The 19347-nt window shown below is 40.8% G+C and overlaps 1 protein-coding gene across 1 annotated transcript in view; it reads right to left on the bottom strand.

Annotated features, from left to right (window-relative positions):
* Nucleotides 1-19347, bottom strand: part of kcnt1a (potassium sodium-activated channel subfamily T member 1a) — a 48962-nt gene that overhangs the window by 16672 nt on the left and 12943 nt on the right. Inside the window, exons 9-22 of the mRNA XM_066645301.1 lie at nucleotides 17602-17685; nucleotides 17274-17368; nucleotides 13513-13696; nucleotides 12075-12239; nucleotides 10589-10725; nucleotides 8107-8170; nucleotides 7600-7708; nucleotides 7395-7503; nucleotides 6877-7026; nucleotides 6110-6345; nucleotides 5156-5369; nucleotides 4127-4232; nucleotides 3142-3314; nucleotides 310-381 (exon numbers count right to left, since the gene is read on the bottom strand). Of these exons, the coding sequence (XP_066501398.1) occupies nucleotides 310-381; nucleotides 3142-3314; nucleotides 4127-4232; nucleotides 5156-5369; nucleotides 6110-6345; nucleotides 6877-7026; nucleotides 7395-7503; nucleotides 7600-7708; nucleotides 8107-8170; nucleotides 10589-10725; nucleotides 12075-12239; nucleotides 13513-13696; nucleotides 17274-17368; nucleotides 17602-17685 (1898 nt within the window). The remainder of the gene's footprint in view (nucleotides 1-309; nucleotides 382-3141; nucleotides 3315-4126; nucleotides 4233-5155; nucleotides 5370-6109; nucleotides 6346-6876; nucleotides 7027-7394; nucleotides 7504-7599; nucleotides 7709-8106; nucleotides 8171-10588; nucleotides 10726-12074; nucleotides 12240-13512; nucleotides 13697-17273; nucleotides 17369-17601; nucleotides 17686-19347) is intronic.

Raw genomic sequence — 19347 nt, 5'->3', positions numbered from 1 at the left:
AGAACAACCAAACTATGATTAATGATTCAGCATCTACCAATAATACAGTACCTGCAAGAAATGATCCACCTGCCAGCCCACCTCAGCAGGGACCACATGGTTTAAAAATGGGCTAGCTAGGTTCAGGATGGCCATGGGCTCTGGAGGTAATTGGTATATGGCCTATTAGTGGGGCCCAGGTGGACTGCCTGTATGAGATAAACGTGGGCATCCCAGTAAAACTCTGTATATTGGGTCTACATGGGCCCAGAGTAGAATTTACAACCCAGTTGGACCCTGTGTTTAAACCAATTTAGTCCCATCACTTACTTGTCAATGTTTCCCACCATGTAGAAAACCATTGGGAAACAGGAAATTGCTTCAAGGAAGTGCTCATCAGGCCTGCTCCAGACAAAGATAATACATGTTAGTAAAAACACACTCTATGCAGTATTTTCACTGTAGTGGTGGTGGTGAAGACAAAGAGGACTGATTGGCCACTGTGTTATCTTCTGTCCTCTGTTAACAGTGTGATGTGTGACCTTCTGTCCTGTTCTTTATTGCTACAGTGATAGGAGACAGGGAGCACACAAACAGCTGTGATTCTGCACTGATTCATTTCATGCTGCACAGTATGAATGTGCATGCGCCAGGACTCCTCTATCACCAGAGTTAAATTGGGAGAAAGTCCAATTCTGCCACAGGGAGTATGACCACTAAGAGGCCTTTGGGAAATGGCTGTGTTCACCAGTAAAATCTACATATTTTCCCTTAAGGCAGAGGTTCTCAAACTTAGTTAGACCAAGTACCACCTATTTTCAAATCAAAGACCCCAAGTACCACCTATGAATTCTATGAATGACTTGCTTGAAAATTTGCATGCATTATACAAAATTATTCTTAAATACTACTAAAAAAAACACACAAATAATTAGGCTTAAACTCATTCATTCATTATCTGTAACTGCTTATCCAGTTCAGGGTCATGGTGGGTCCAGAGCCCACCTGGAATCATTGGGCGCAAGGCAGGAATACACCCTGGAGTGGGCACCAGTCCTTCACAGGGCAACACACACACACACACACACACTCACACCTATGAACACTTTTTTGAGTCGCCAATCCACCTACCAACATGTGTTTTTGGACTGTGGGAGGAAACCGGAGCACCCGGAGAAAACCCACACAGACACAGGGAGAACACACCAACTCCTCACAGACAGTCACCCGGAACGGGAATCAAACCCACAACCTCCAGGCCCCTGGAGCCGTGTGACTGAGACACTACCTGCTGCACCACCGTGCCGCCCTTTAGGCCTTAACTGTGTGTTTTAAACACAATTACACATTTAAGAGAAAATATAGCTACAATTATGGGGAAATAAGTGTTTTCACATAAATAAAAAAAAATGAAGATAGATTAATTTAATGTGCTTCCGTAGACTATAGGTGAGCGCAGTGCTTGGAGCAGGTGCTCACAGCAGCTCTCAGCACTTGTATCAGTACGTGAAGGAGGCGTGGCGCTGTTAAACAGTGTTTTAGCAGTCGTTTTCCTTTAGTTAAGTGTTTTGTTTGTTTATGCCTCTAGATTTAGTCCTTCTGGGTTTAGGAGTATGTCGTGGGGTTGATCTCTGTGTGTTTTTTCTGTTTCCACTTTTCTGTTTTTTCAATCCAAATGACTTACGTTTGTCTCTAGACTGTGCTCACAATAAGTAAGAAGCTGAAACTCTGCTTTCTTTTCACGGATTGTGCAAAATACTGGGAGACTGCGTTCCCTCTCTGGAAACAAGAAGCAGGGGAATGCTGCTTAGCCCTTCACTTACAGACTGCACTGCCATTTATTCTTAAACCATGTTTTTTTTTAAAACCATGAAACGTAGTTTACGCATAAAAATATTTCAGTTATTAATTAAATCTTTAGTTAAGTAGTAATTTTTTCAAGGTCATCTGGTGTACCACCACTTGCTGCTTCACGTACCACAGGTTGAGAACCACTGCCTTAATGTATTTGCTCATGGACTAAAAACAATGGAGTAAGATCTTTTCACTGAACTATTACTGGAAGCAACTGGAAGGACTATTATTATCCTCCTCATCTTTTTATTCACTCAGCACATTAAGAATAGGCTTGTTGTTCACCTATTTGCAGACAGCTTTCAGGGAAGACTGTTAGAAAGACTTGCTAAACAGGAAAGAGTTTACACTAATAATCCACTCTCATTCAGGATGGAGGCTGCTTATACTCTCTCTCTCTCTCTCTCTCTCTCTCTCTCTCTCTCTCTCTCTCTCTCTCTCTCACACACACACACACTCACACTCCTAGGTGAGATTTGACTTATATTGAAAGGCTACCGCTGTTACTATGGAAACTCTTAGACGGATGATGATGTATTTCTCGCCATTAAGTTCAGATGGGATATTCTTTGGAATAAAAGGTAAATGACTGAGTAACAGCCATTACAATGGCAATGACTTTGCCTGACAACACAGACAACACACACGCACTGTGAAATGTCAGATCCAGTCAAGGCCATAGCTGTCAGAATACTCTGCGTAGAAAGTTTACAGTGCTCTGAACTCAGAAGAATGAGTCAGTGTGCTGGAGATGTCAAAAAGAGAGGGGAACGTTTTTTTTTTCTTCACTCCATTGGAATGTGCTTTGTTACATTCATTTTGGAAGGGGGTTCTGTAGATTTTGGGTAATTGGATGTGGAAAACAGCCTGTCCACAGCTATGTTTGTCAGCGAACAGAGATGAGGTAAGCGATATCAATAAGGTTGTATTTGAGATTTTGATACAGGTTTAGTTATTGCATCAAGAATAAAACTAAAACACTGAAAATCAACTAAGTGCCAGAGATATAAGAATGGCTGAATTTAATGACACAAAATTCTGCTCACGGAAACATGTTAGCTGGAGTATTGGGACAGGGCATAGCAAGAAATAAGACATGGCAAAACCTGTAGGAGCTAAAAACACTAGAAGAGTAAGGCAAACCATCCAAACCACCACATCATGTGAAGTGTATTGTTTCGATGTGAAATATTTTACTGTTTCATGTTCAACACACAACTGCTCCCTGGGTGCCAGGGATGGCCGCCCTTTGCTCTGGGTGTGTGTTCACAGACCTTAGTGCATGTGTGTGTGTGTGTGTACACTCACAGGTTGTCCAGTAGCAGTACTATTGGATTGAGCTCCCTCCTGGGTCTGTAATATGCTCTGAGAGGAACGATGAAGTTATACAGACCGTTCCCTGCTGTCTCTGCCGAGACGATGATCAGTTTGTTTTTGAAGCCATATGCTTTAGCGTCTTCAAAGCCAACATGCTCACAGGCCTGGAACCACCACAGCACAGAGATATATGTATAGTATATTACTTTAGAACATATAGGACCAGTCACAAGCTCAATTAGTCCCACTTGAAGCTATGTTTTCCATGATTGCACATGATTACACCCACTTCTCCACCCACAGAAGGGGGACGCTGGAGTCATGAACCATGTTCACAGCAAATGTTGATTTATTCATATATTTAAATACAAACAATTGGAAAAACACCCAAACTGCAGGCTTTTCAGCTGCTCACATACATTTCAGGGCTCATTAAAGTTTGACAGGCCACCTACTGCCTCTCCTTCTCGCTACCTGCTCCCCTCAGCTCTCTCCAGCTCTTTATACCTGCCAGCCAGTCCCCGTCAGGCGTTACTCGATTGAGCTCTGATTATCTCTCAGTGCGCTCTCAGTGAGAGAGGACAGCAATGTGCCCACGCTTCTGCCGCACAGGGTTCAGCCAATCAGGCGCAAGCAGACTGAATGTCATCTAGCTCGGGTTCAAGAACATAATGAGATAGAATCATTTGCAACAGTGGGCAGAGTGTATTGTTAGATAAGTCTCCCTATATCTAATAATGCCGAAGGAGGCTGCTGTTAACTCCTGCTCACTGCTGTTTTATACTGTTAACATACTACTGTGCTAAAGGACAGCTAGATTCAAACATAGAACGCACTGTTAGTATGGCAGCACACTCCTGATTCCTATAAGACTATATCACTATTGTCATAACAGCATATTAGCATTTTGTTTCATTATTAGCATTCAGATTTAATGAAAAACAATGATTGGTAGCATATAGCATTAGTAGCTTACCTGGTCAAGGCGCAGGCAGCAAAATGGAGCTTTCTGGAGAAGGAGGTGGCAGAGCGTTGGTGAGCTACCGATATATGGTGAATTTGGAGGATAGCCTTTCACACACCTGTATTATCACACACACACACACACACACACACACACACACACACACACACACACACACAAGCTGACATGATGCTGAAGTTCTACAAACCCTCAAGCATGATGCTTGAGGCAGAGATATGTATATATTCATTTCTCAATTTTTTAGGAATAAAATCAGTGTAAATGCTAGCACCTCTTCTTTAACACAGTGTTGTAAACTGAAAAAACCCCAGAGAACTTAGAGCTCTTAATGGAAAACCCACATGGCTGCCTGTCAAATAAACCACTCTCAGCAGGGCAAACTGGCAGTTTCCTGTTATTAAACAGGTATATTGGAATGAGACTGGATCAAGAGCAAAATTTTTAAAACAAGCAAAAAAAAAACAAAAAAAAAAAACAAAAAACAGAAATGAGCCCAATCACATAAAAAGCCCAATATTGCTTAAAATACAGGGACCTGGCAACTGCTGATGGTAGTGGAAGTGGTATAGCAAACCACTGTGAGGCGTATGATGAGGGGAATTATTGAATGTTTAATTAGCATGTTTATTTGAAAATTATATAGTTATATTTACAATGCTTATCTGTTTTATATAGGATGGTTTTGCTTCCCTGCTATTTCTGCTCCTGGCTCCAAATCAGAAACAAAATAGGGTGTCCATCAACAGCTACACGTCACATCATGTCAGGTGTAGAGAGCTCTATTGACTATTACTGTGGTTCCCAATGTGGGGGGTGCAGCTCATTATTATATATTAGTCTTACACTTATATATATATATATATATATATATATATATATATATACCTGTTTAATAACAGGAAACTGCCAGTTTACCTTGCTGAAAGTGGTTAATTTGACTAGCCTGAGGTACATTAGGTTAGGGTCTGTTCGGCTAACAGCTAGGGAACAGCTCAACTCTCATCTGACTGGATCACCTACTCAGAGGCCGAGGGCACATCCTCATCTGAGTGAGCAGCCTCATCTTCTGATTGGTCGCTGAGGAGGTCACACGGCAGCAAGGAGGCAGAGTCGGCAATCTCCAGGACTGGAGCGATGCTGGGGCGGCGACTTCCCAACCCGTTCTCAGCGGGCGGGGCCAGCGTTGCCGCATCAACAGTGGGGCTGGTGTTCTGGAAATCCATTGCCACTGTTCCTAGAGGAAACGCAAGTGTGAGAATTTCACACCGTTCCACTACTTTAGTAGTTTACTTTATCTATGCAAATACATTAATGTAAATAAATGTATTGAATAGTAATGTACTTTATTTTTATGTATTTTATCTTTTTACTGGGACTGAATTTTTATTTTTGTGATGACATGAAGTAAAAATATGTGCTATGAAATGATAGTTATACAATATTTCACTCAGAAAGACTTGGTGTGGATGGAAATGTATCCTAAGAAAAGTGGACACTCCTGGGACTTTTACTCAAAACAGGATTTCTAGGTTTAGCCAGATAACTTTAGCCCAGAGTTGAGGACTGTCTCACAAACTCTTAAAAATAAAGATGCTACAAAGTGTTCTTTGAGAAATGCCATAGAAGAACCACTTTTGGTTCCATAAAGAACCATTTTTGCTGATAACTTTTAAATTAATGGAGAATCTTTACATCAAGTGAAGGTTTTTTAAACCTATAAAAGGTTCTTCACACTCACACATCTATTAAAATTGTAGCACCTTTTATTTTAAAAGTGCAGGAACACCCCTGAGCTCATGCCGTATTAGACTGGATTGGTTTTGGTCTTACGTTCTCTGGATAAACATTCTGCTTTGTGTATACCACCATATTATATGTAAATGAAGGTAACTGAATGTTGTGTTGTCCATTTACCAAGTCAAATATTTTAGAGCTAAAAAGACACCCATCTCTTTATCACTCTCTCACTCTCACCCATGCTGGCGAGGATGCTATGGACAGGTAACCCCGAGGGGCTATTGAGGATGTCACAATGACCACGGCCCTTGCTGTGATGTGCTTCCTGTCGGATGGTGAAGGCGGAGTTCTCCTCCTTGGTGATGTTGATGTAGTAGCAGGTGTCTCCAGTGGCCATGATGTGTCGAGGTCCCGGGTTCAGCAGGATGCTCTTATTGTCCTCTCTCTTTATTCCTATTAGACACACACCATATCTACACACACACACACACACACACAAACTCAGATCAGTTCATTGTTCCAAGAAACACCAGCAGCTTCTTTGTACAAGACTGTTCATTTTTTGGAACTTTGGAAACCTCACATTCATGTTTCATCCAGTGAGGTGGATTTTGTAGTTCTACAATTATAGACTGCAGTCTCTCTGTTGCTCTGCATATTTTATTAGCCCCTTTCACCCTGTTCTTCACTGGTCAGGCCCCAAAAGGGACCACCACAGAGCAGAAATGGTTTGGGTGGATCATGCTCAGCACTACGGTACACACTTTTTATAATCTCCACTAGCAATGCTGTGTCTGATCCACTCATACCGACCCAGCATATATCTAACACACAACCACCACGTCAGTGTCACTGCAATTTAACTGTGGAGTTCCTGAACGCTGAAGAACAGAGTAAAATGGGGCTAATGCCACAGAGCAACAGACTTATCGTCATGAAATAGACCCTGAGTGTGGAAACAAGGAAGGGGCTGCAATGTTATGGCTGAAATCTTGTGTACTCACTTCTTATGAGCGTGAAAAGCAGCGTAGGTAAAACTCTTTTTCTCGTATTCTCTGAAGAACGTGCTGTCGCTCAGACGGATATGATACACTTCGTTACCAGAACAACGGCCGTACATCCTCTGCCACTGCTCCGGAGACTGCTGACCCTCTCTGTGGTCATTTTATATATTATTACACACCTATAACACTTCTTTTACACACTTATTTATAAATAATAACAGACTGTTCAGCGAAATAAAACACAAACATGTCAGGTGGGGGGAGAATAGATAAAGAGGAGTAATCGATTCTATCAATCAATAAATTAATTATTAGAAACTGGAATATTAAGTAGGAATATATAATAATAAACAGTAAATAATGACCAGTATCTGACATGGTGATCAATGTGCGTTCCACTGATTTAGTGATCGATTTCTAATCAATGAATTTAAAACAAAATGACAGAGAAGGGCAGAAAAAAAAGATGCTGGAGAAGTATGAGAGAATAATGAAAAGGAGGAACTTAGGCTACTCACTGCCCACGGGAAGTGTGGACGAGCAGAGTGACCAGAGTGGATGTAGCAGGACACAGGCAATTTAGAGCCAACAGAGCGTACTTAAACTCTTCCTCGCAAACCACGTGATCTACAGGAAAGAAACCCACCACTTAGAGCCAGGCTGACAGACACTCAGAGGGAGGACATTGACAGCTGGACAGACGGCTAGCGTGAAAACCATCACCTGCAAACTTCACATGGAACTTGTTCTCAGGTTTGAGGATCTGGACGTACAGAGGGCAGTTGGGGGCAAAGTCCTTCACGGCCCACGCACGCAGTATTGTCTGATGATCCTGACAAAGAACATAATAATCGTTAAATGGTAATCCAACAGTAATTTGGTAATTCTAATGAGTTAAATGTGTAATCTTTTGTCCAGTCAATGTGGTCAGTAAGTGGTCAGTGCAGGTGTTCAATATGTGTGTAGTGTAATTTCTGATGAATTAACATAATTCACGAAAGGTCAGTTAACGTAATCATTATGTAACTACTGATGATGATCAATATTTGTGGGAGAAGATCAATAATTGGTCAGCGCCATCAGTAAGTGGTCAGTGGTCAAGTGGTCAATAAACGGAAAAGAAGTTGATCTATTTATAATCGACTAAAGTGATCAATATTTGTGTGATGTTATTTCTGATCACTCAAGGTGACCAGTAAGTGGTCAAACTGACCAGTGATATTTACTTACTGCAGCCATTCGATCCGCTTCATTTCGGCTGCTCAGAATAAAGCAGGCCTCTGCATCGTCTATCCTACACACACACACACACACACACACACACACACACACACAATCAATCAGGAGAGAGAACAACCCAAATAACCAATCAGAAAGGGGACAATCACAACAAAAGTTTCAACACAACCAGCCAATCAGAGAGAGGCATTAACAGAGAGGGAACTGTTAAGTCCCAAGATAAAATATCCTTAGGAGGGTGGAGATGAGCATGTGCTTTTATCAAGACAGTGTTAGTTTTAGGAGCTGATATTGATTTAATGTTAGTCCTTGTCTTCTGAATAAAATGTGTATTAGTTTTAGTCTCATTTTAGTGATTTAATTATTGTTAGTTTTAGTCATCGATCATACTAGTCTAGTCTTTTAGCTTCTATTAAATACAAAAGCCTACATTTAGTCATGTATTTATTTTTTTACAATTTCAGAGTTATTATTTATTATAAGTTTCATAAACAATAGCTTACTTTATGGAACATCCAACATTATGGAAGGAATATGGCCATAATTGTCTTCAAATTACAATTTGCATTAATTTAATACTAACCAGAAGCGATTGCTCTAAGACTGCAAGGGAAGCTCAGCTTCCCCTAAAATGTCAAAAAATAAGTGATCAAATATATACTGTTGTGTGTACGTGTCATTGAATAAATATGCACTACAACGGGCTCAACTTTTGTTCAGAATCAGCTTCTTGTAACTGGTAAAGACGCGGCTTTCCCGCAGTTTCACGGTGCTATAAACAGTGAGGACGCTGAGCATCCACAGAGTTCAATTGCGAAGTGCAGCGAAACGAGACGAGTGATTGGATAAATGCTGGGCTTTGTCCCGCCCATCGGACCCTCAGCGTCTCTGGGGGTCTATGGAGCAGTGGGCTGGCCTCAGCTGGCCCGGACGCTCAGCTTCTGCATGATGGTTGGATGATGTGTCTGCGGCTGAATCCCTTTTTGATTGACAGCGAATGAGCGAATCAGCGATGCTTTGGTGTAGAGATCCGTGGGAGCATTACATTTTCATTCTGTTCTGAGTTGAACTGGAGACTTTCTAAGTTCTCTTAACGGCATTTTCTTTGTTAAAAACAACTAGCGACAAATCAAGCTTCTATTTCTGGTGGGTTTTTTGTAGCTGCTTGTGTTTGGAGACTGACTTCTATCACTCTTTCTGACTTCTATCGCAGTTTCTGTCCAGCGGGTGCTGCTGAGCCCCTCCACCGTCACAAAGCACTCACAGGCGGACACACTTCACATGGGCCAAGGCCGTTTAAACAGCCTAGCTCTGCTGGACATTGAGAGGACACTAGTCAAGTCACTGGAAAAGACGCCTTGTTGGTTCGACAGGGTCACAGACCATTTTCTTGAAAAGGAATGGAGGGTAGAATTTACGTATAAATAAACCAACACATTTTATGATGTAGGCTGAAACTGAGCTTCCCCTCCTTGAAAGACCAGCATCCGCCACTGATACTAACATAAGTTCAAAGTGCACCTTAGAAGGCGCTTCCAAACCGAGATTCAAATCTGTGAATCATTGGCCAATAGTTAAAACAAGGGACTGCCAGATGCTCCAGCGATCAATTCTTTGGGAGTCAACACCTCTTTTGACACCAAAAAGGGTTCTTCTATTGTTACGATGTTAAGCTTTTTGTTGCCTTATAGAACCATTTTCTAAAAGGTGTTATATATTAGCATCTATAGAACCCTTTCATGATGCAAAGAACCCTTTAATCCAGGAAAATATTCTTCACCTGTTTGAGGTTCTATATAGAACAATTTCCTTTAATAAAGAACCCTTGTAGAACCATAATTTTCAAGTGTATAGGGTGTAATCCACAATTCTCATTAAGACAGAATACTTAAGCCCAGATGTGAGGATTGTCCAATAGCTACATCTCTCAGCTCTTTTCCTAGTGCACAGGGATGATTCTGAGCTTAAATGATCTTGCTAAAATGATCAGGCTAAATCTTGCTCTGTGCAACACCTCTCTGAACTCAGACAAAGCAAAAATAACAAACGGAGACAAGGCTGCCTGGTCCGGCCAAGTGAGTCAGTGGAGAACTTTCACATTGAAAAGGCGAATGCACGCCCACACACACACACACACACACACACAGACACAGACACACACACACCATTCTATTATATAGAGAGCCCTCAGATGCTATAAATTCCTCACTGTTATTAGCCTTTCATGCCTCTAAGAACCCTGCACCATGGCAACAGATGGGAGAAAGAGAGAGAGAGAGAGAGAGAGAGAGAGAGAGAGAGAGAGAGAGAGAGACTACAGGAATGGAAGGAAAGGTAAGACAAAAGGAGGAAAAAGGAAGAAGTAATTAGTAATTCATGTGATGTTTTCTGTTTGTAACGTTAAAAACCGGACCATGTAAAATCAGACGTGTGTGATGGGACGCTGTGACTGGCTGCAGCAGTTGTCACTCACTTGGCTCTAAGAAGGTCCTGGTTTTTGAGGGCCGATCCCTGCAGGTAGATGACCCGCTGTGACCACAGAGGAATCTGGAGGACTCTTCTCACCTGACTATCCGCTTCACACGGACACAGGATGACCACGTAATAGTCCTGGACAAACAGAAACAGAACCGTAAAGTTAACTAACTCCCGACAGGCTGGTCAACATCACCACCATCAGTCAAGATCACCAGTAAATGGTCAGTACAGCTGACTAGCAAACTGTCAATCAAGATGCTCAGCTAAGGGTCAGTCCAGGTGACCAGTAGTGAGTTAAGATGATTGTGGTATAAAAAGATAAATAATAAACATACCTTTATTCCCTTCCAAACTATCCATGGGTTGCAGTCATGTGATTTTTCTTTTTCTAGGGCACCATATTGCACACCAATTGTCTGGTTTCATAGCACAGCACTAATGTAAACAAATTTATCTCATACACAGCTCTTTTTGCTGAACTGGAGAGAGTCTAATAACATTCTGCCTCTTTGCATCTGTGGCAGAAAACATCTCATAGTGTAAAGTTGAGGCTGAATCCTGAATGTATCCCTACACCCTCCATAGGGCACATTGTAGGTCATAAAACAACAGTTTATGCACTCACATATGCGTTGTATGTTGAAAATAAATTTGAGTGAGTTATGACATTCAAGTTTCCCAGTCAAATTAGTGTCTAATTGCTGTCTGTATTATTAGGTTTATTATGAGTGAAGTGCACTATATAGGGAGTATAAATAATTTGGGATGCAGCTCGTGTAACATGGATAATCAGGTCAGGGATCCATACTTATATTTCTTTCATTTTAATGTCTAAGTGAATATTACAAGTGTTGACAGAAAGAATAAAACAATATAAATATCACATTTTTTTGGGGTAATGATTAGGTTCCCAATATGGTGGCTACTCTGTACTGTTATGTCAGCATCAAGCCATGGATTGAAATGGAGCCAATACTACTGTGGCTGGAAGAATTTTCAAATCCACCTTAAACAGCATCAGTTAAGGCGAAGTGAATAATTCTATAGGGGCCACATTATAATATCTGCTCCATTTAAAGTTGAGCGAAAAGTTACTACAATCATAATTACTCCATTTAAGTTGGAATGGAAAGATCTAGAGTTCTAAAGGTGCCAGAATGCAACTGTTTAATTGTTACACCATTTAAGATAGAAAGAAAAGAGTTTTAATTCAAAAACATATGAGGGATGGCTGAGCTACACACCATGTTGCAACCTGCCAGTAGAGACACTAGATTTGTGCAGGCTTGACTATGACTATGAGCTGTCCATCTTTCCTTCAGTCATTGGTCAAGAAGATTAGCAGCATGTGACGAGTGCATGGGACTAAACGGTGAGTCAACATGATTGGGAAGTGGACAGCCAAGCAGATTAGTTAATATGATCAGACAACATGCTCAAGAGAAGATCACACATGAGCACATGCGCTGCCCCTGTCACACCTGTGTGTGTGGGTGGGCATAGAACTCATTGAGGAAATCCATAAGCAGGTCGATTTTGAGGGAGCTGACACACAGCACAGCGTGTTTCTCTGTCTGTGCGCGATGTCGACTGTAGTTCCCTCCCGACTTCTGTCTCTCCATCCATAGATAAATCAGCTCCTCAAACTGCAAGAGTTGGGGGGGGGGGGGGGTGGAGAGAGAGAGAGAGAGAGAGAGAGAGAGAGAGAGAGAGAGAGAAATATATTATTTTTTTTTACACAGTTCTATAAAGAATGTTCTATAATATTCACCACTGCTTTTGGAGAAGGAAATGTAATTAGAGACTGGACCTTAACTCAAACTTACACTGTTTGCACCTTACTGAACAATAATGTGCCTTTACAGTAACCTTTTTTCTGACAGTGTACCATGCAGTGGAAATGCACTGTAAATGAAAGAGGAAAAGCTTCTTTATTAAGATGTTAACAGCTGGAACATGTTTGGAGGCTGAAGTGGGCTGCTTTAGCTTTGATCTGCAGGACTAGCATACTGTGTGGTCTTCTGTTATACAAAGCTAGTGTGGAGTGCATTTACATATCAGACACACTGTGAAACTAGACCAGTGCAAAGGAGAGATTAAATGGAGCCAGACACAACAAGAAGAGGGAACTAAGAATACTGAGCAAAAAGAGAGAAAACAACAATGAAAAAGGTGAACTGAGCAAAAAATGGCTAAAACCCAGAGCTTCTGCTAATTGCTCCTCACTGCTGCGCACTCAGGGTCGGGGTGCAGTGCAGCTCAATATCACTTAAAGGAACAGGTACTGACTTTCAGTTAAGACCTTAGAACTGTGTCCCATCATGAAAAAGGGGAGAATATGTCCACTTAAGAACTTATTTTTGTCCACAGACTTCTGTCACTTGTAAGCTACATTAGCTCTGTAGCTGTAGAACATTCGTTTTAACAGCACTAGCTTTAACAGCCTTTATCTGCTTTATCTGGCCATTAGCTCACTGGTGACCATCTTATGGAGTGAAAATGCGTTCATGTTGAAAATCTCCACCTCACTGAGCTGTGAGTGGCCACTTGTGTTAAGGAGGTGACTCATGTTCGAGTGTGTAGTCGAAGCTGGTGAGGGTTGTTAAACATGTATTATACTGTGTTCAAATCTTCCTCCAAAGTTTCCACAGGATATGCTTTCAAATCAGGGAACAACAGATGCCATGAAAACAACCTGTTACATGACTGGCTGGCGTTTAAAATGACCAGCAGGTGTCCTACCCATTAACCCCCACCCACTGTTTTGGCAGGAGTCTATTTCTACAAGCTTCCACACCACTTCCACAACCTCACACATTGTTATTGGCAGAGCTATCAGCACTAATACTGGCTCAGAATGCAGCGGTTGTACAATGGTTCAAACAAGTTTGTAAGAAAGATGTAATGGAGTCCTCCCACCTGCAGAGGCAGCACCACCAGGGCCACACATATCATCACGACCACCAGCAGCTGTGAGGGCCAAATCTGAGGGGTAACATCCCCAAAGCCCACCGTGGAGAAGGTGACGATGCAGAAATAGAGTGAGTTGAAGAGAGAGAGAGAGTTTCTACCTGCTCGCTCCAAATGCTGGATACCACATGTGCTGTGATATAGAAAGAGTGAGGGGGGAGAGAGAGAGAAAGAAAGAGAGAGAGAGAGTGTGAGAGAGAGCTGTTAGAGTGAAACTCTGTAGTGTATGGCATGACTGCTTTTAGCAGCTGCTAAAAACATAAAGCGGAGGCTTGTGTGAAAAAAGACCTCTTTTCTAAGAGAGACGCTGCAGTGGATAAGATAGGGTGACCATATTTGAGTTTTCAGAGAGGACACTTGGAGCAGGTTGGCAGCACAAATGATTCCAAAAAGCAACTATGCTGCTGAAATGTAACATAAACACATACTCTTTAATAAGATAAATAACAAATGTCTTTTTGGACAGATTGCTTTCCATTCAACATTTGGCCCTAAGCAAAAATTTTATTTTTGTTATTTCTTGACAGTTTATTATCATTGAAAGCCTGTTATTTTATGTTCAAACCAAACTTCAAAACTGTATTAAAGCGGCTTGTTTACACCAGAAACTGACAATTTTACATTTTAACTGTGTTTTTTTAAACGTTACTAAAAGCAAACACCACATTTTACCAACAAATGATCAGAGCATGGCTGGGATACAGACATTATGTTACAATACTTATATTTCATATTTGATAAGGTCTGGCTGATAAAACATGCTGTATGTGAGAGCTATAATTCAGTTTCTCCCCTGTTCCAGCTTTAATAATCCGGAGAGTTGGCCTGTTTTCTTCTAAAATTAATGTTAAACAGAAAAACTGAGCAGATGTAACTTGATTTACTCGTCACAAGGTCAGTAATGGTCAGGTGTGTCTGTGTATTTGTGTCGTTATAGGGACAGAATTGACGACTTTCAGTTTTGTAACATATAGAGCAGAAAGTGAAAGGCTTGTGTGACACAGAAACACTTCCAAATACGAAGAGACAATTATAAATCACCTTTACAACTTTCACCACATTTCTGTTCGAGGCTCCAGTAAAACACTGTGATGTGGAGTGGAGCTCAGCTGAAAGTGATCAGCTTGAACACTTGATCCCGGTGCGCCCCTTTTGCTCACCTACAACAATGCCATCATCTAAGTGCACACTTCAAGAAAGGGATTAGGGCCTATAGTAAGAGTTGGGACAGGGGGAAGACTGTGGACGGCAAAATCCCGGAAAATTTTGGAGATTTAGAAATTTTTTCAGGTCCCAAAAAGAGGACATGTCCAGTGAAAAGAGGACGTATGGTCACCCTGGGTTAGTGGTTACAGACAATGAATGAAGGAATGAATGCCAAACAGAAACTGTATACCTGTATGTCCAAACTGCATCTCATCTTGTATCCAGGCTAGAGCTGTTCCAACAGGGTACTAGCGACACTTTTCAATTTTCTTTCATTTACACATATAAAGTTTCATTTGATTCCAACAACTCTTTTTTGGAGCATTTTTTTTGTTGTGTTTTTGTTTGTTTGGTTTGTCAATGAGTGTAACAAATGAAACACAATGCTTTATCCATAGTGGCCAATACAGCTGTTAATTACAATATTGTTAAATAGTAAATCACGTTTGAGAAAACATCAGTATCACAAAGCTAGGGTTAGTTTCCATAGTGACTCTCCATTAAACGCTTCTAAAAGCCAGGTCTGTAAAACAAGTGTAAATGTAACTCGTTTTGTAATCACCATCCTCACAATACCCACAATCTGTCCATCAATCTGTAATCGGAACGTCCCCCCCACCGCTAGCGAGCCTTTCAGCATTCAGACAGGACCACCACAGTCCTGACGGCTCTGAGAGAGAGGAATAAATCCCGCTGTCCAAAGCTGGAGGAGCTGTAGAGTTTCTGTGATGGATTAATTATAGCCCTTCACCCAGAGTGCTGCACACCACAGTGAAGTCAAGAACATTCCCACCATGTTCACCACACAAAGCTCGGACCTTCACTCACAGCCATGGGCTAGAGATGAGTTCTCACTCAGGGCTCATAGAGAAATTGTAGATGGAGAGTGCAGAAAGAAGCACTGCGAATGCAGAAGGAAAACCAGTCTTCAAACTGTGTCAGGTGCCTCTTCTACACCTCTGCCTTGTTTCTCTCTAGTTCTGTTTTCCTCCTTGGTTTCCTTTTTTTTGTTCCTTTTTTGTTTATTTTCTTCACGCTTGTCTGCATCTCTGTTCTTCACATGTCTTGTGCAACTCCCTCTGTCATTTATAATGCTATTGCTTCATGGTCTCTCTCTCTCTCTCTCTCTCTCAAATGCTAATTAATCATTTTGCCATAACCTTCTCAGAGTCTAATGACGTATTAGTGATTTTAAGAAGAGATGTAAACACAGCATCACTACTGTTAAGTTCAGAAGGTAGATTACATTTTATTAATTCATTATCTGTAACTGCTTATCCAGTTCAGGGTCGCGGTGGGTCCAGAGCCAACCTGGAATCATTGGGCGCAAGGCGGGAATACACGTTGGGCGCCATTCCTTCACAGGGCAACACAGACACACACACATTCACTCACACCTATGGACACTTTTGAGCCGCCAATCCACCTACCAACGTGTGTTTTTGAACTGTGGGAGGAAACCGGAGCACCCGGAGGGAACCCACGCAGACACGGGGAGAACACACCAACTCCTCACATACAGTCACCCGGAGCGGGAATCGAACCCACAACCTCCAGGCCCCTGGAGCTGTGTGACTGCGACACTACCTGCTGCGCCACTGTGCAGCCAGATTACATTTTAATTATGCTGAATTATGTATTAAATATCATCATTAACTCTCTCTTGTACCCTTCCCCTCTCTCCCCTCCCACACACACACACAGGTCCTGACTACTAACTACTAACATATAAATAATTCCACTCTTATGACTTACATTGATTTATTTAATTTAGATTTAAATATCGATTATTAAAAACATCAGGCTTAAGAAGGCACTGTGTGATTAATCATGATTAATTGCAGCAAATTGTGCAATTCTTTAGTTAATGGTTGTTATCTAGTTTATTACTTTGTATTCAATGTCTGTCTTGTCCCATGGTATGTGTTTCCTCGAGTGTGCACGTGTTTTTCCTGTGTGCCCGTTTTCTCTTTTAGTTCTGTTTTCTCTTTTAGTTCTGTTTTCTCTTAAGCTCAAATGATCATTATCTTGTCCATTGTTTGTTTTCCTGGTTTCTCATGTTCTAAACTTTGCTCGTTATCATTTTGTCTCAGCCCACTTCCATGTTTTTTTTCATAAGTATTTCTTTATTTTAGTTCCCTTCTCTTTGTGTGTATAAGATTATTATGTTTCCTTATTCCCGCCTTTGGCCTGTTTCTTGGTTGTTTGTCCCTTTCCTTTTCTTTCTTGTGTCTCTCTTGAGCATGTATTATTTTTGTCTTTTGTTTGTTTAGTATTATCTCCTATCTAGGCTCCTGAGTCTGGTTCTCGGATCTCTCTTTACTTTCTATCTTATGCGTAGTTCTTTTCCTGCTCTTTATATTTAGTTCAGGTATTATTCATCTAGCTTTTGTTCAATTGTTGCCAAGTGTTTCATGTGTAAAGGGCTAGGACATTTGGATCCCATTCTATTTGGGGAGTTTAGAGCAATGGTCCTATTACCCAGACTACCCAGAGACCCTCACCCAGTGAAGACGAGGCAGAGCAGTGTGCAGATGAGGATCAGAACCTGGTTGAACATGGCTGAGTGTGTTCTCTGGATTGCTCTGTGCAGGTCATTCTGAAATACACACACACACACACACACATACAAACACACACACACACACACACACACACACACACACACACACACACACACAAATACAAACAATCATAAGAAAAACAAAATCAGTGACACAGTTTCTCAGAATACACACAGCTCAACAAAGCACAACACATGCACTGATACACACACCCACATACATACATATACACACACACACACACATATGGTGAGGGAGACACACTTACGATCATGTTCTCCAAAGCATGCTTGGCCAGCCAGCAGTTGAGGAATACAGGGATGAAGAGGTTTCTCAGAGTCGGCCAGAAGATCTAGGACAGGAGAATGATCAGCAAGGGCAGGCAGGAGCAAAAAATATAAAAGAAACATAAATAATATTGTTTGTACTTTAAGGAACCTAGCTGGTATAAATCCAAAACTATGTTTAAATAATGATCATCATCTTTACCATCATCTTCACTATAACCACCATCCATAATATAACCAATCATCACCACCATCACCACAATCATCATTATCATCTACATCATCATCATCACCATGACAGTCATCATCTATGTCATCATCACCATAAAAATCATCATCATCATCCACATCATCATCATGACAATCATTATCTACATCATCATCACAATAAAAATCATCATCGTCATCCACATCATCATCATCTACATCTTCATCCTCATCATGACATTCATTATTACCATGACAATCATCATCACCATGACAATCCTCTTCTACATCATCATAATTATCACTGTGACAATCATTATCATCATCTGCATCATCATCACTACTATGATAATCTTCATCTACGTCATCATCACCATACAAATCATCATTGTAATCCACATCATCATCATTACCTACATTATCATCATCATCATCATCACCATGACCATCATCATCATTATCATCACCATGACAATCATCATCTACATCATCATCATGACAATTATTATCACCATGACAATCATCATCTACACCATCATCACCATGATAATTATCATCATCATCTACATCATGATCATCACCATGACAATCATCATCTACATCATCATTATCATCACCATGTCAATCATCATCTACATTATCATCATGAAAATCAATATCTACATCATCATCGCCATGATAATCATCATCATCATCATCTACATCATCATCATCACCATGAAAATCATCATCTACATCATCATCATCATGACAATCATTATTACCATGACAATCATCATCTACGTCATCATCACCATAAAAATCATCATCGTAATCCACATCATCATCATCATCATCATCATCATTACCTACATCATCATCACCATGACCATCATCATCATCATCATGACAATCATCATCTACATCAGCATCATCATGACAATTATTATCACCATGACAATCATCATCTACACCATCATCACCATGATAATTATCATCATCATCTACATCATGATCATCACCATGACAATCATCATCTACATCATCATCATCATCACCATGTCAATCATCATCTACATCATCATCATGACAATCATTATCACCATGAAAATCATCATCTACATCATCATCACCATGATAATCATCATCATCATCTACATCATCATCATCACCATGACAATCATCATCTACATCATCATCATCATGACAATCATTATCACCATGACAATCATCATCATCTCCACCATCATCATCATGATAAACATCATAATCTACATCATCATCATCACCATGATAATCATCTACATCATCATCATCACCATGACAATCATTATCACCATGACAATCATCATCATCTCCACCATCATCATCATGATAAACATCATAATCTACATCATCATCATCACCATGATAATCATCTACATCATCATCATCACCATGACAATCATCATCATCACCATAATAATAATCATCATCATCATCTACATCATCATCATCACCATGACAATCATCATCATCACCATAATAATAATTATCATCAT

This window comes from Hoplias malabaricus, chromosome 15 (genome assembly GCF_029633855.1).
Source record: "Hoplias malabaricus isolate fHopMal1 chromosome 15, fHopMal1.hap1, whole genome shotgun sequence".
Lineage (NCBI taxonomy): Eukaryota > Metazoa > Chordata > Actinopteri > Characiformes > Erythrinidae > Hoplias > Hoplias malabaricus.
The sequence above is the reverse complement of the archived record's forward strand: the minus strand, read 5'-3'. Positions and strand labels throughout refer to the sequence as shown.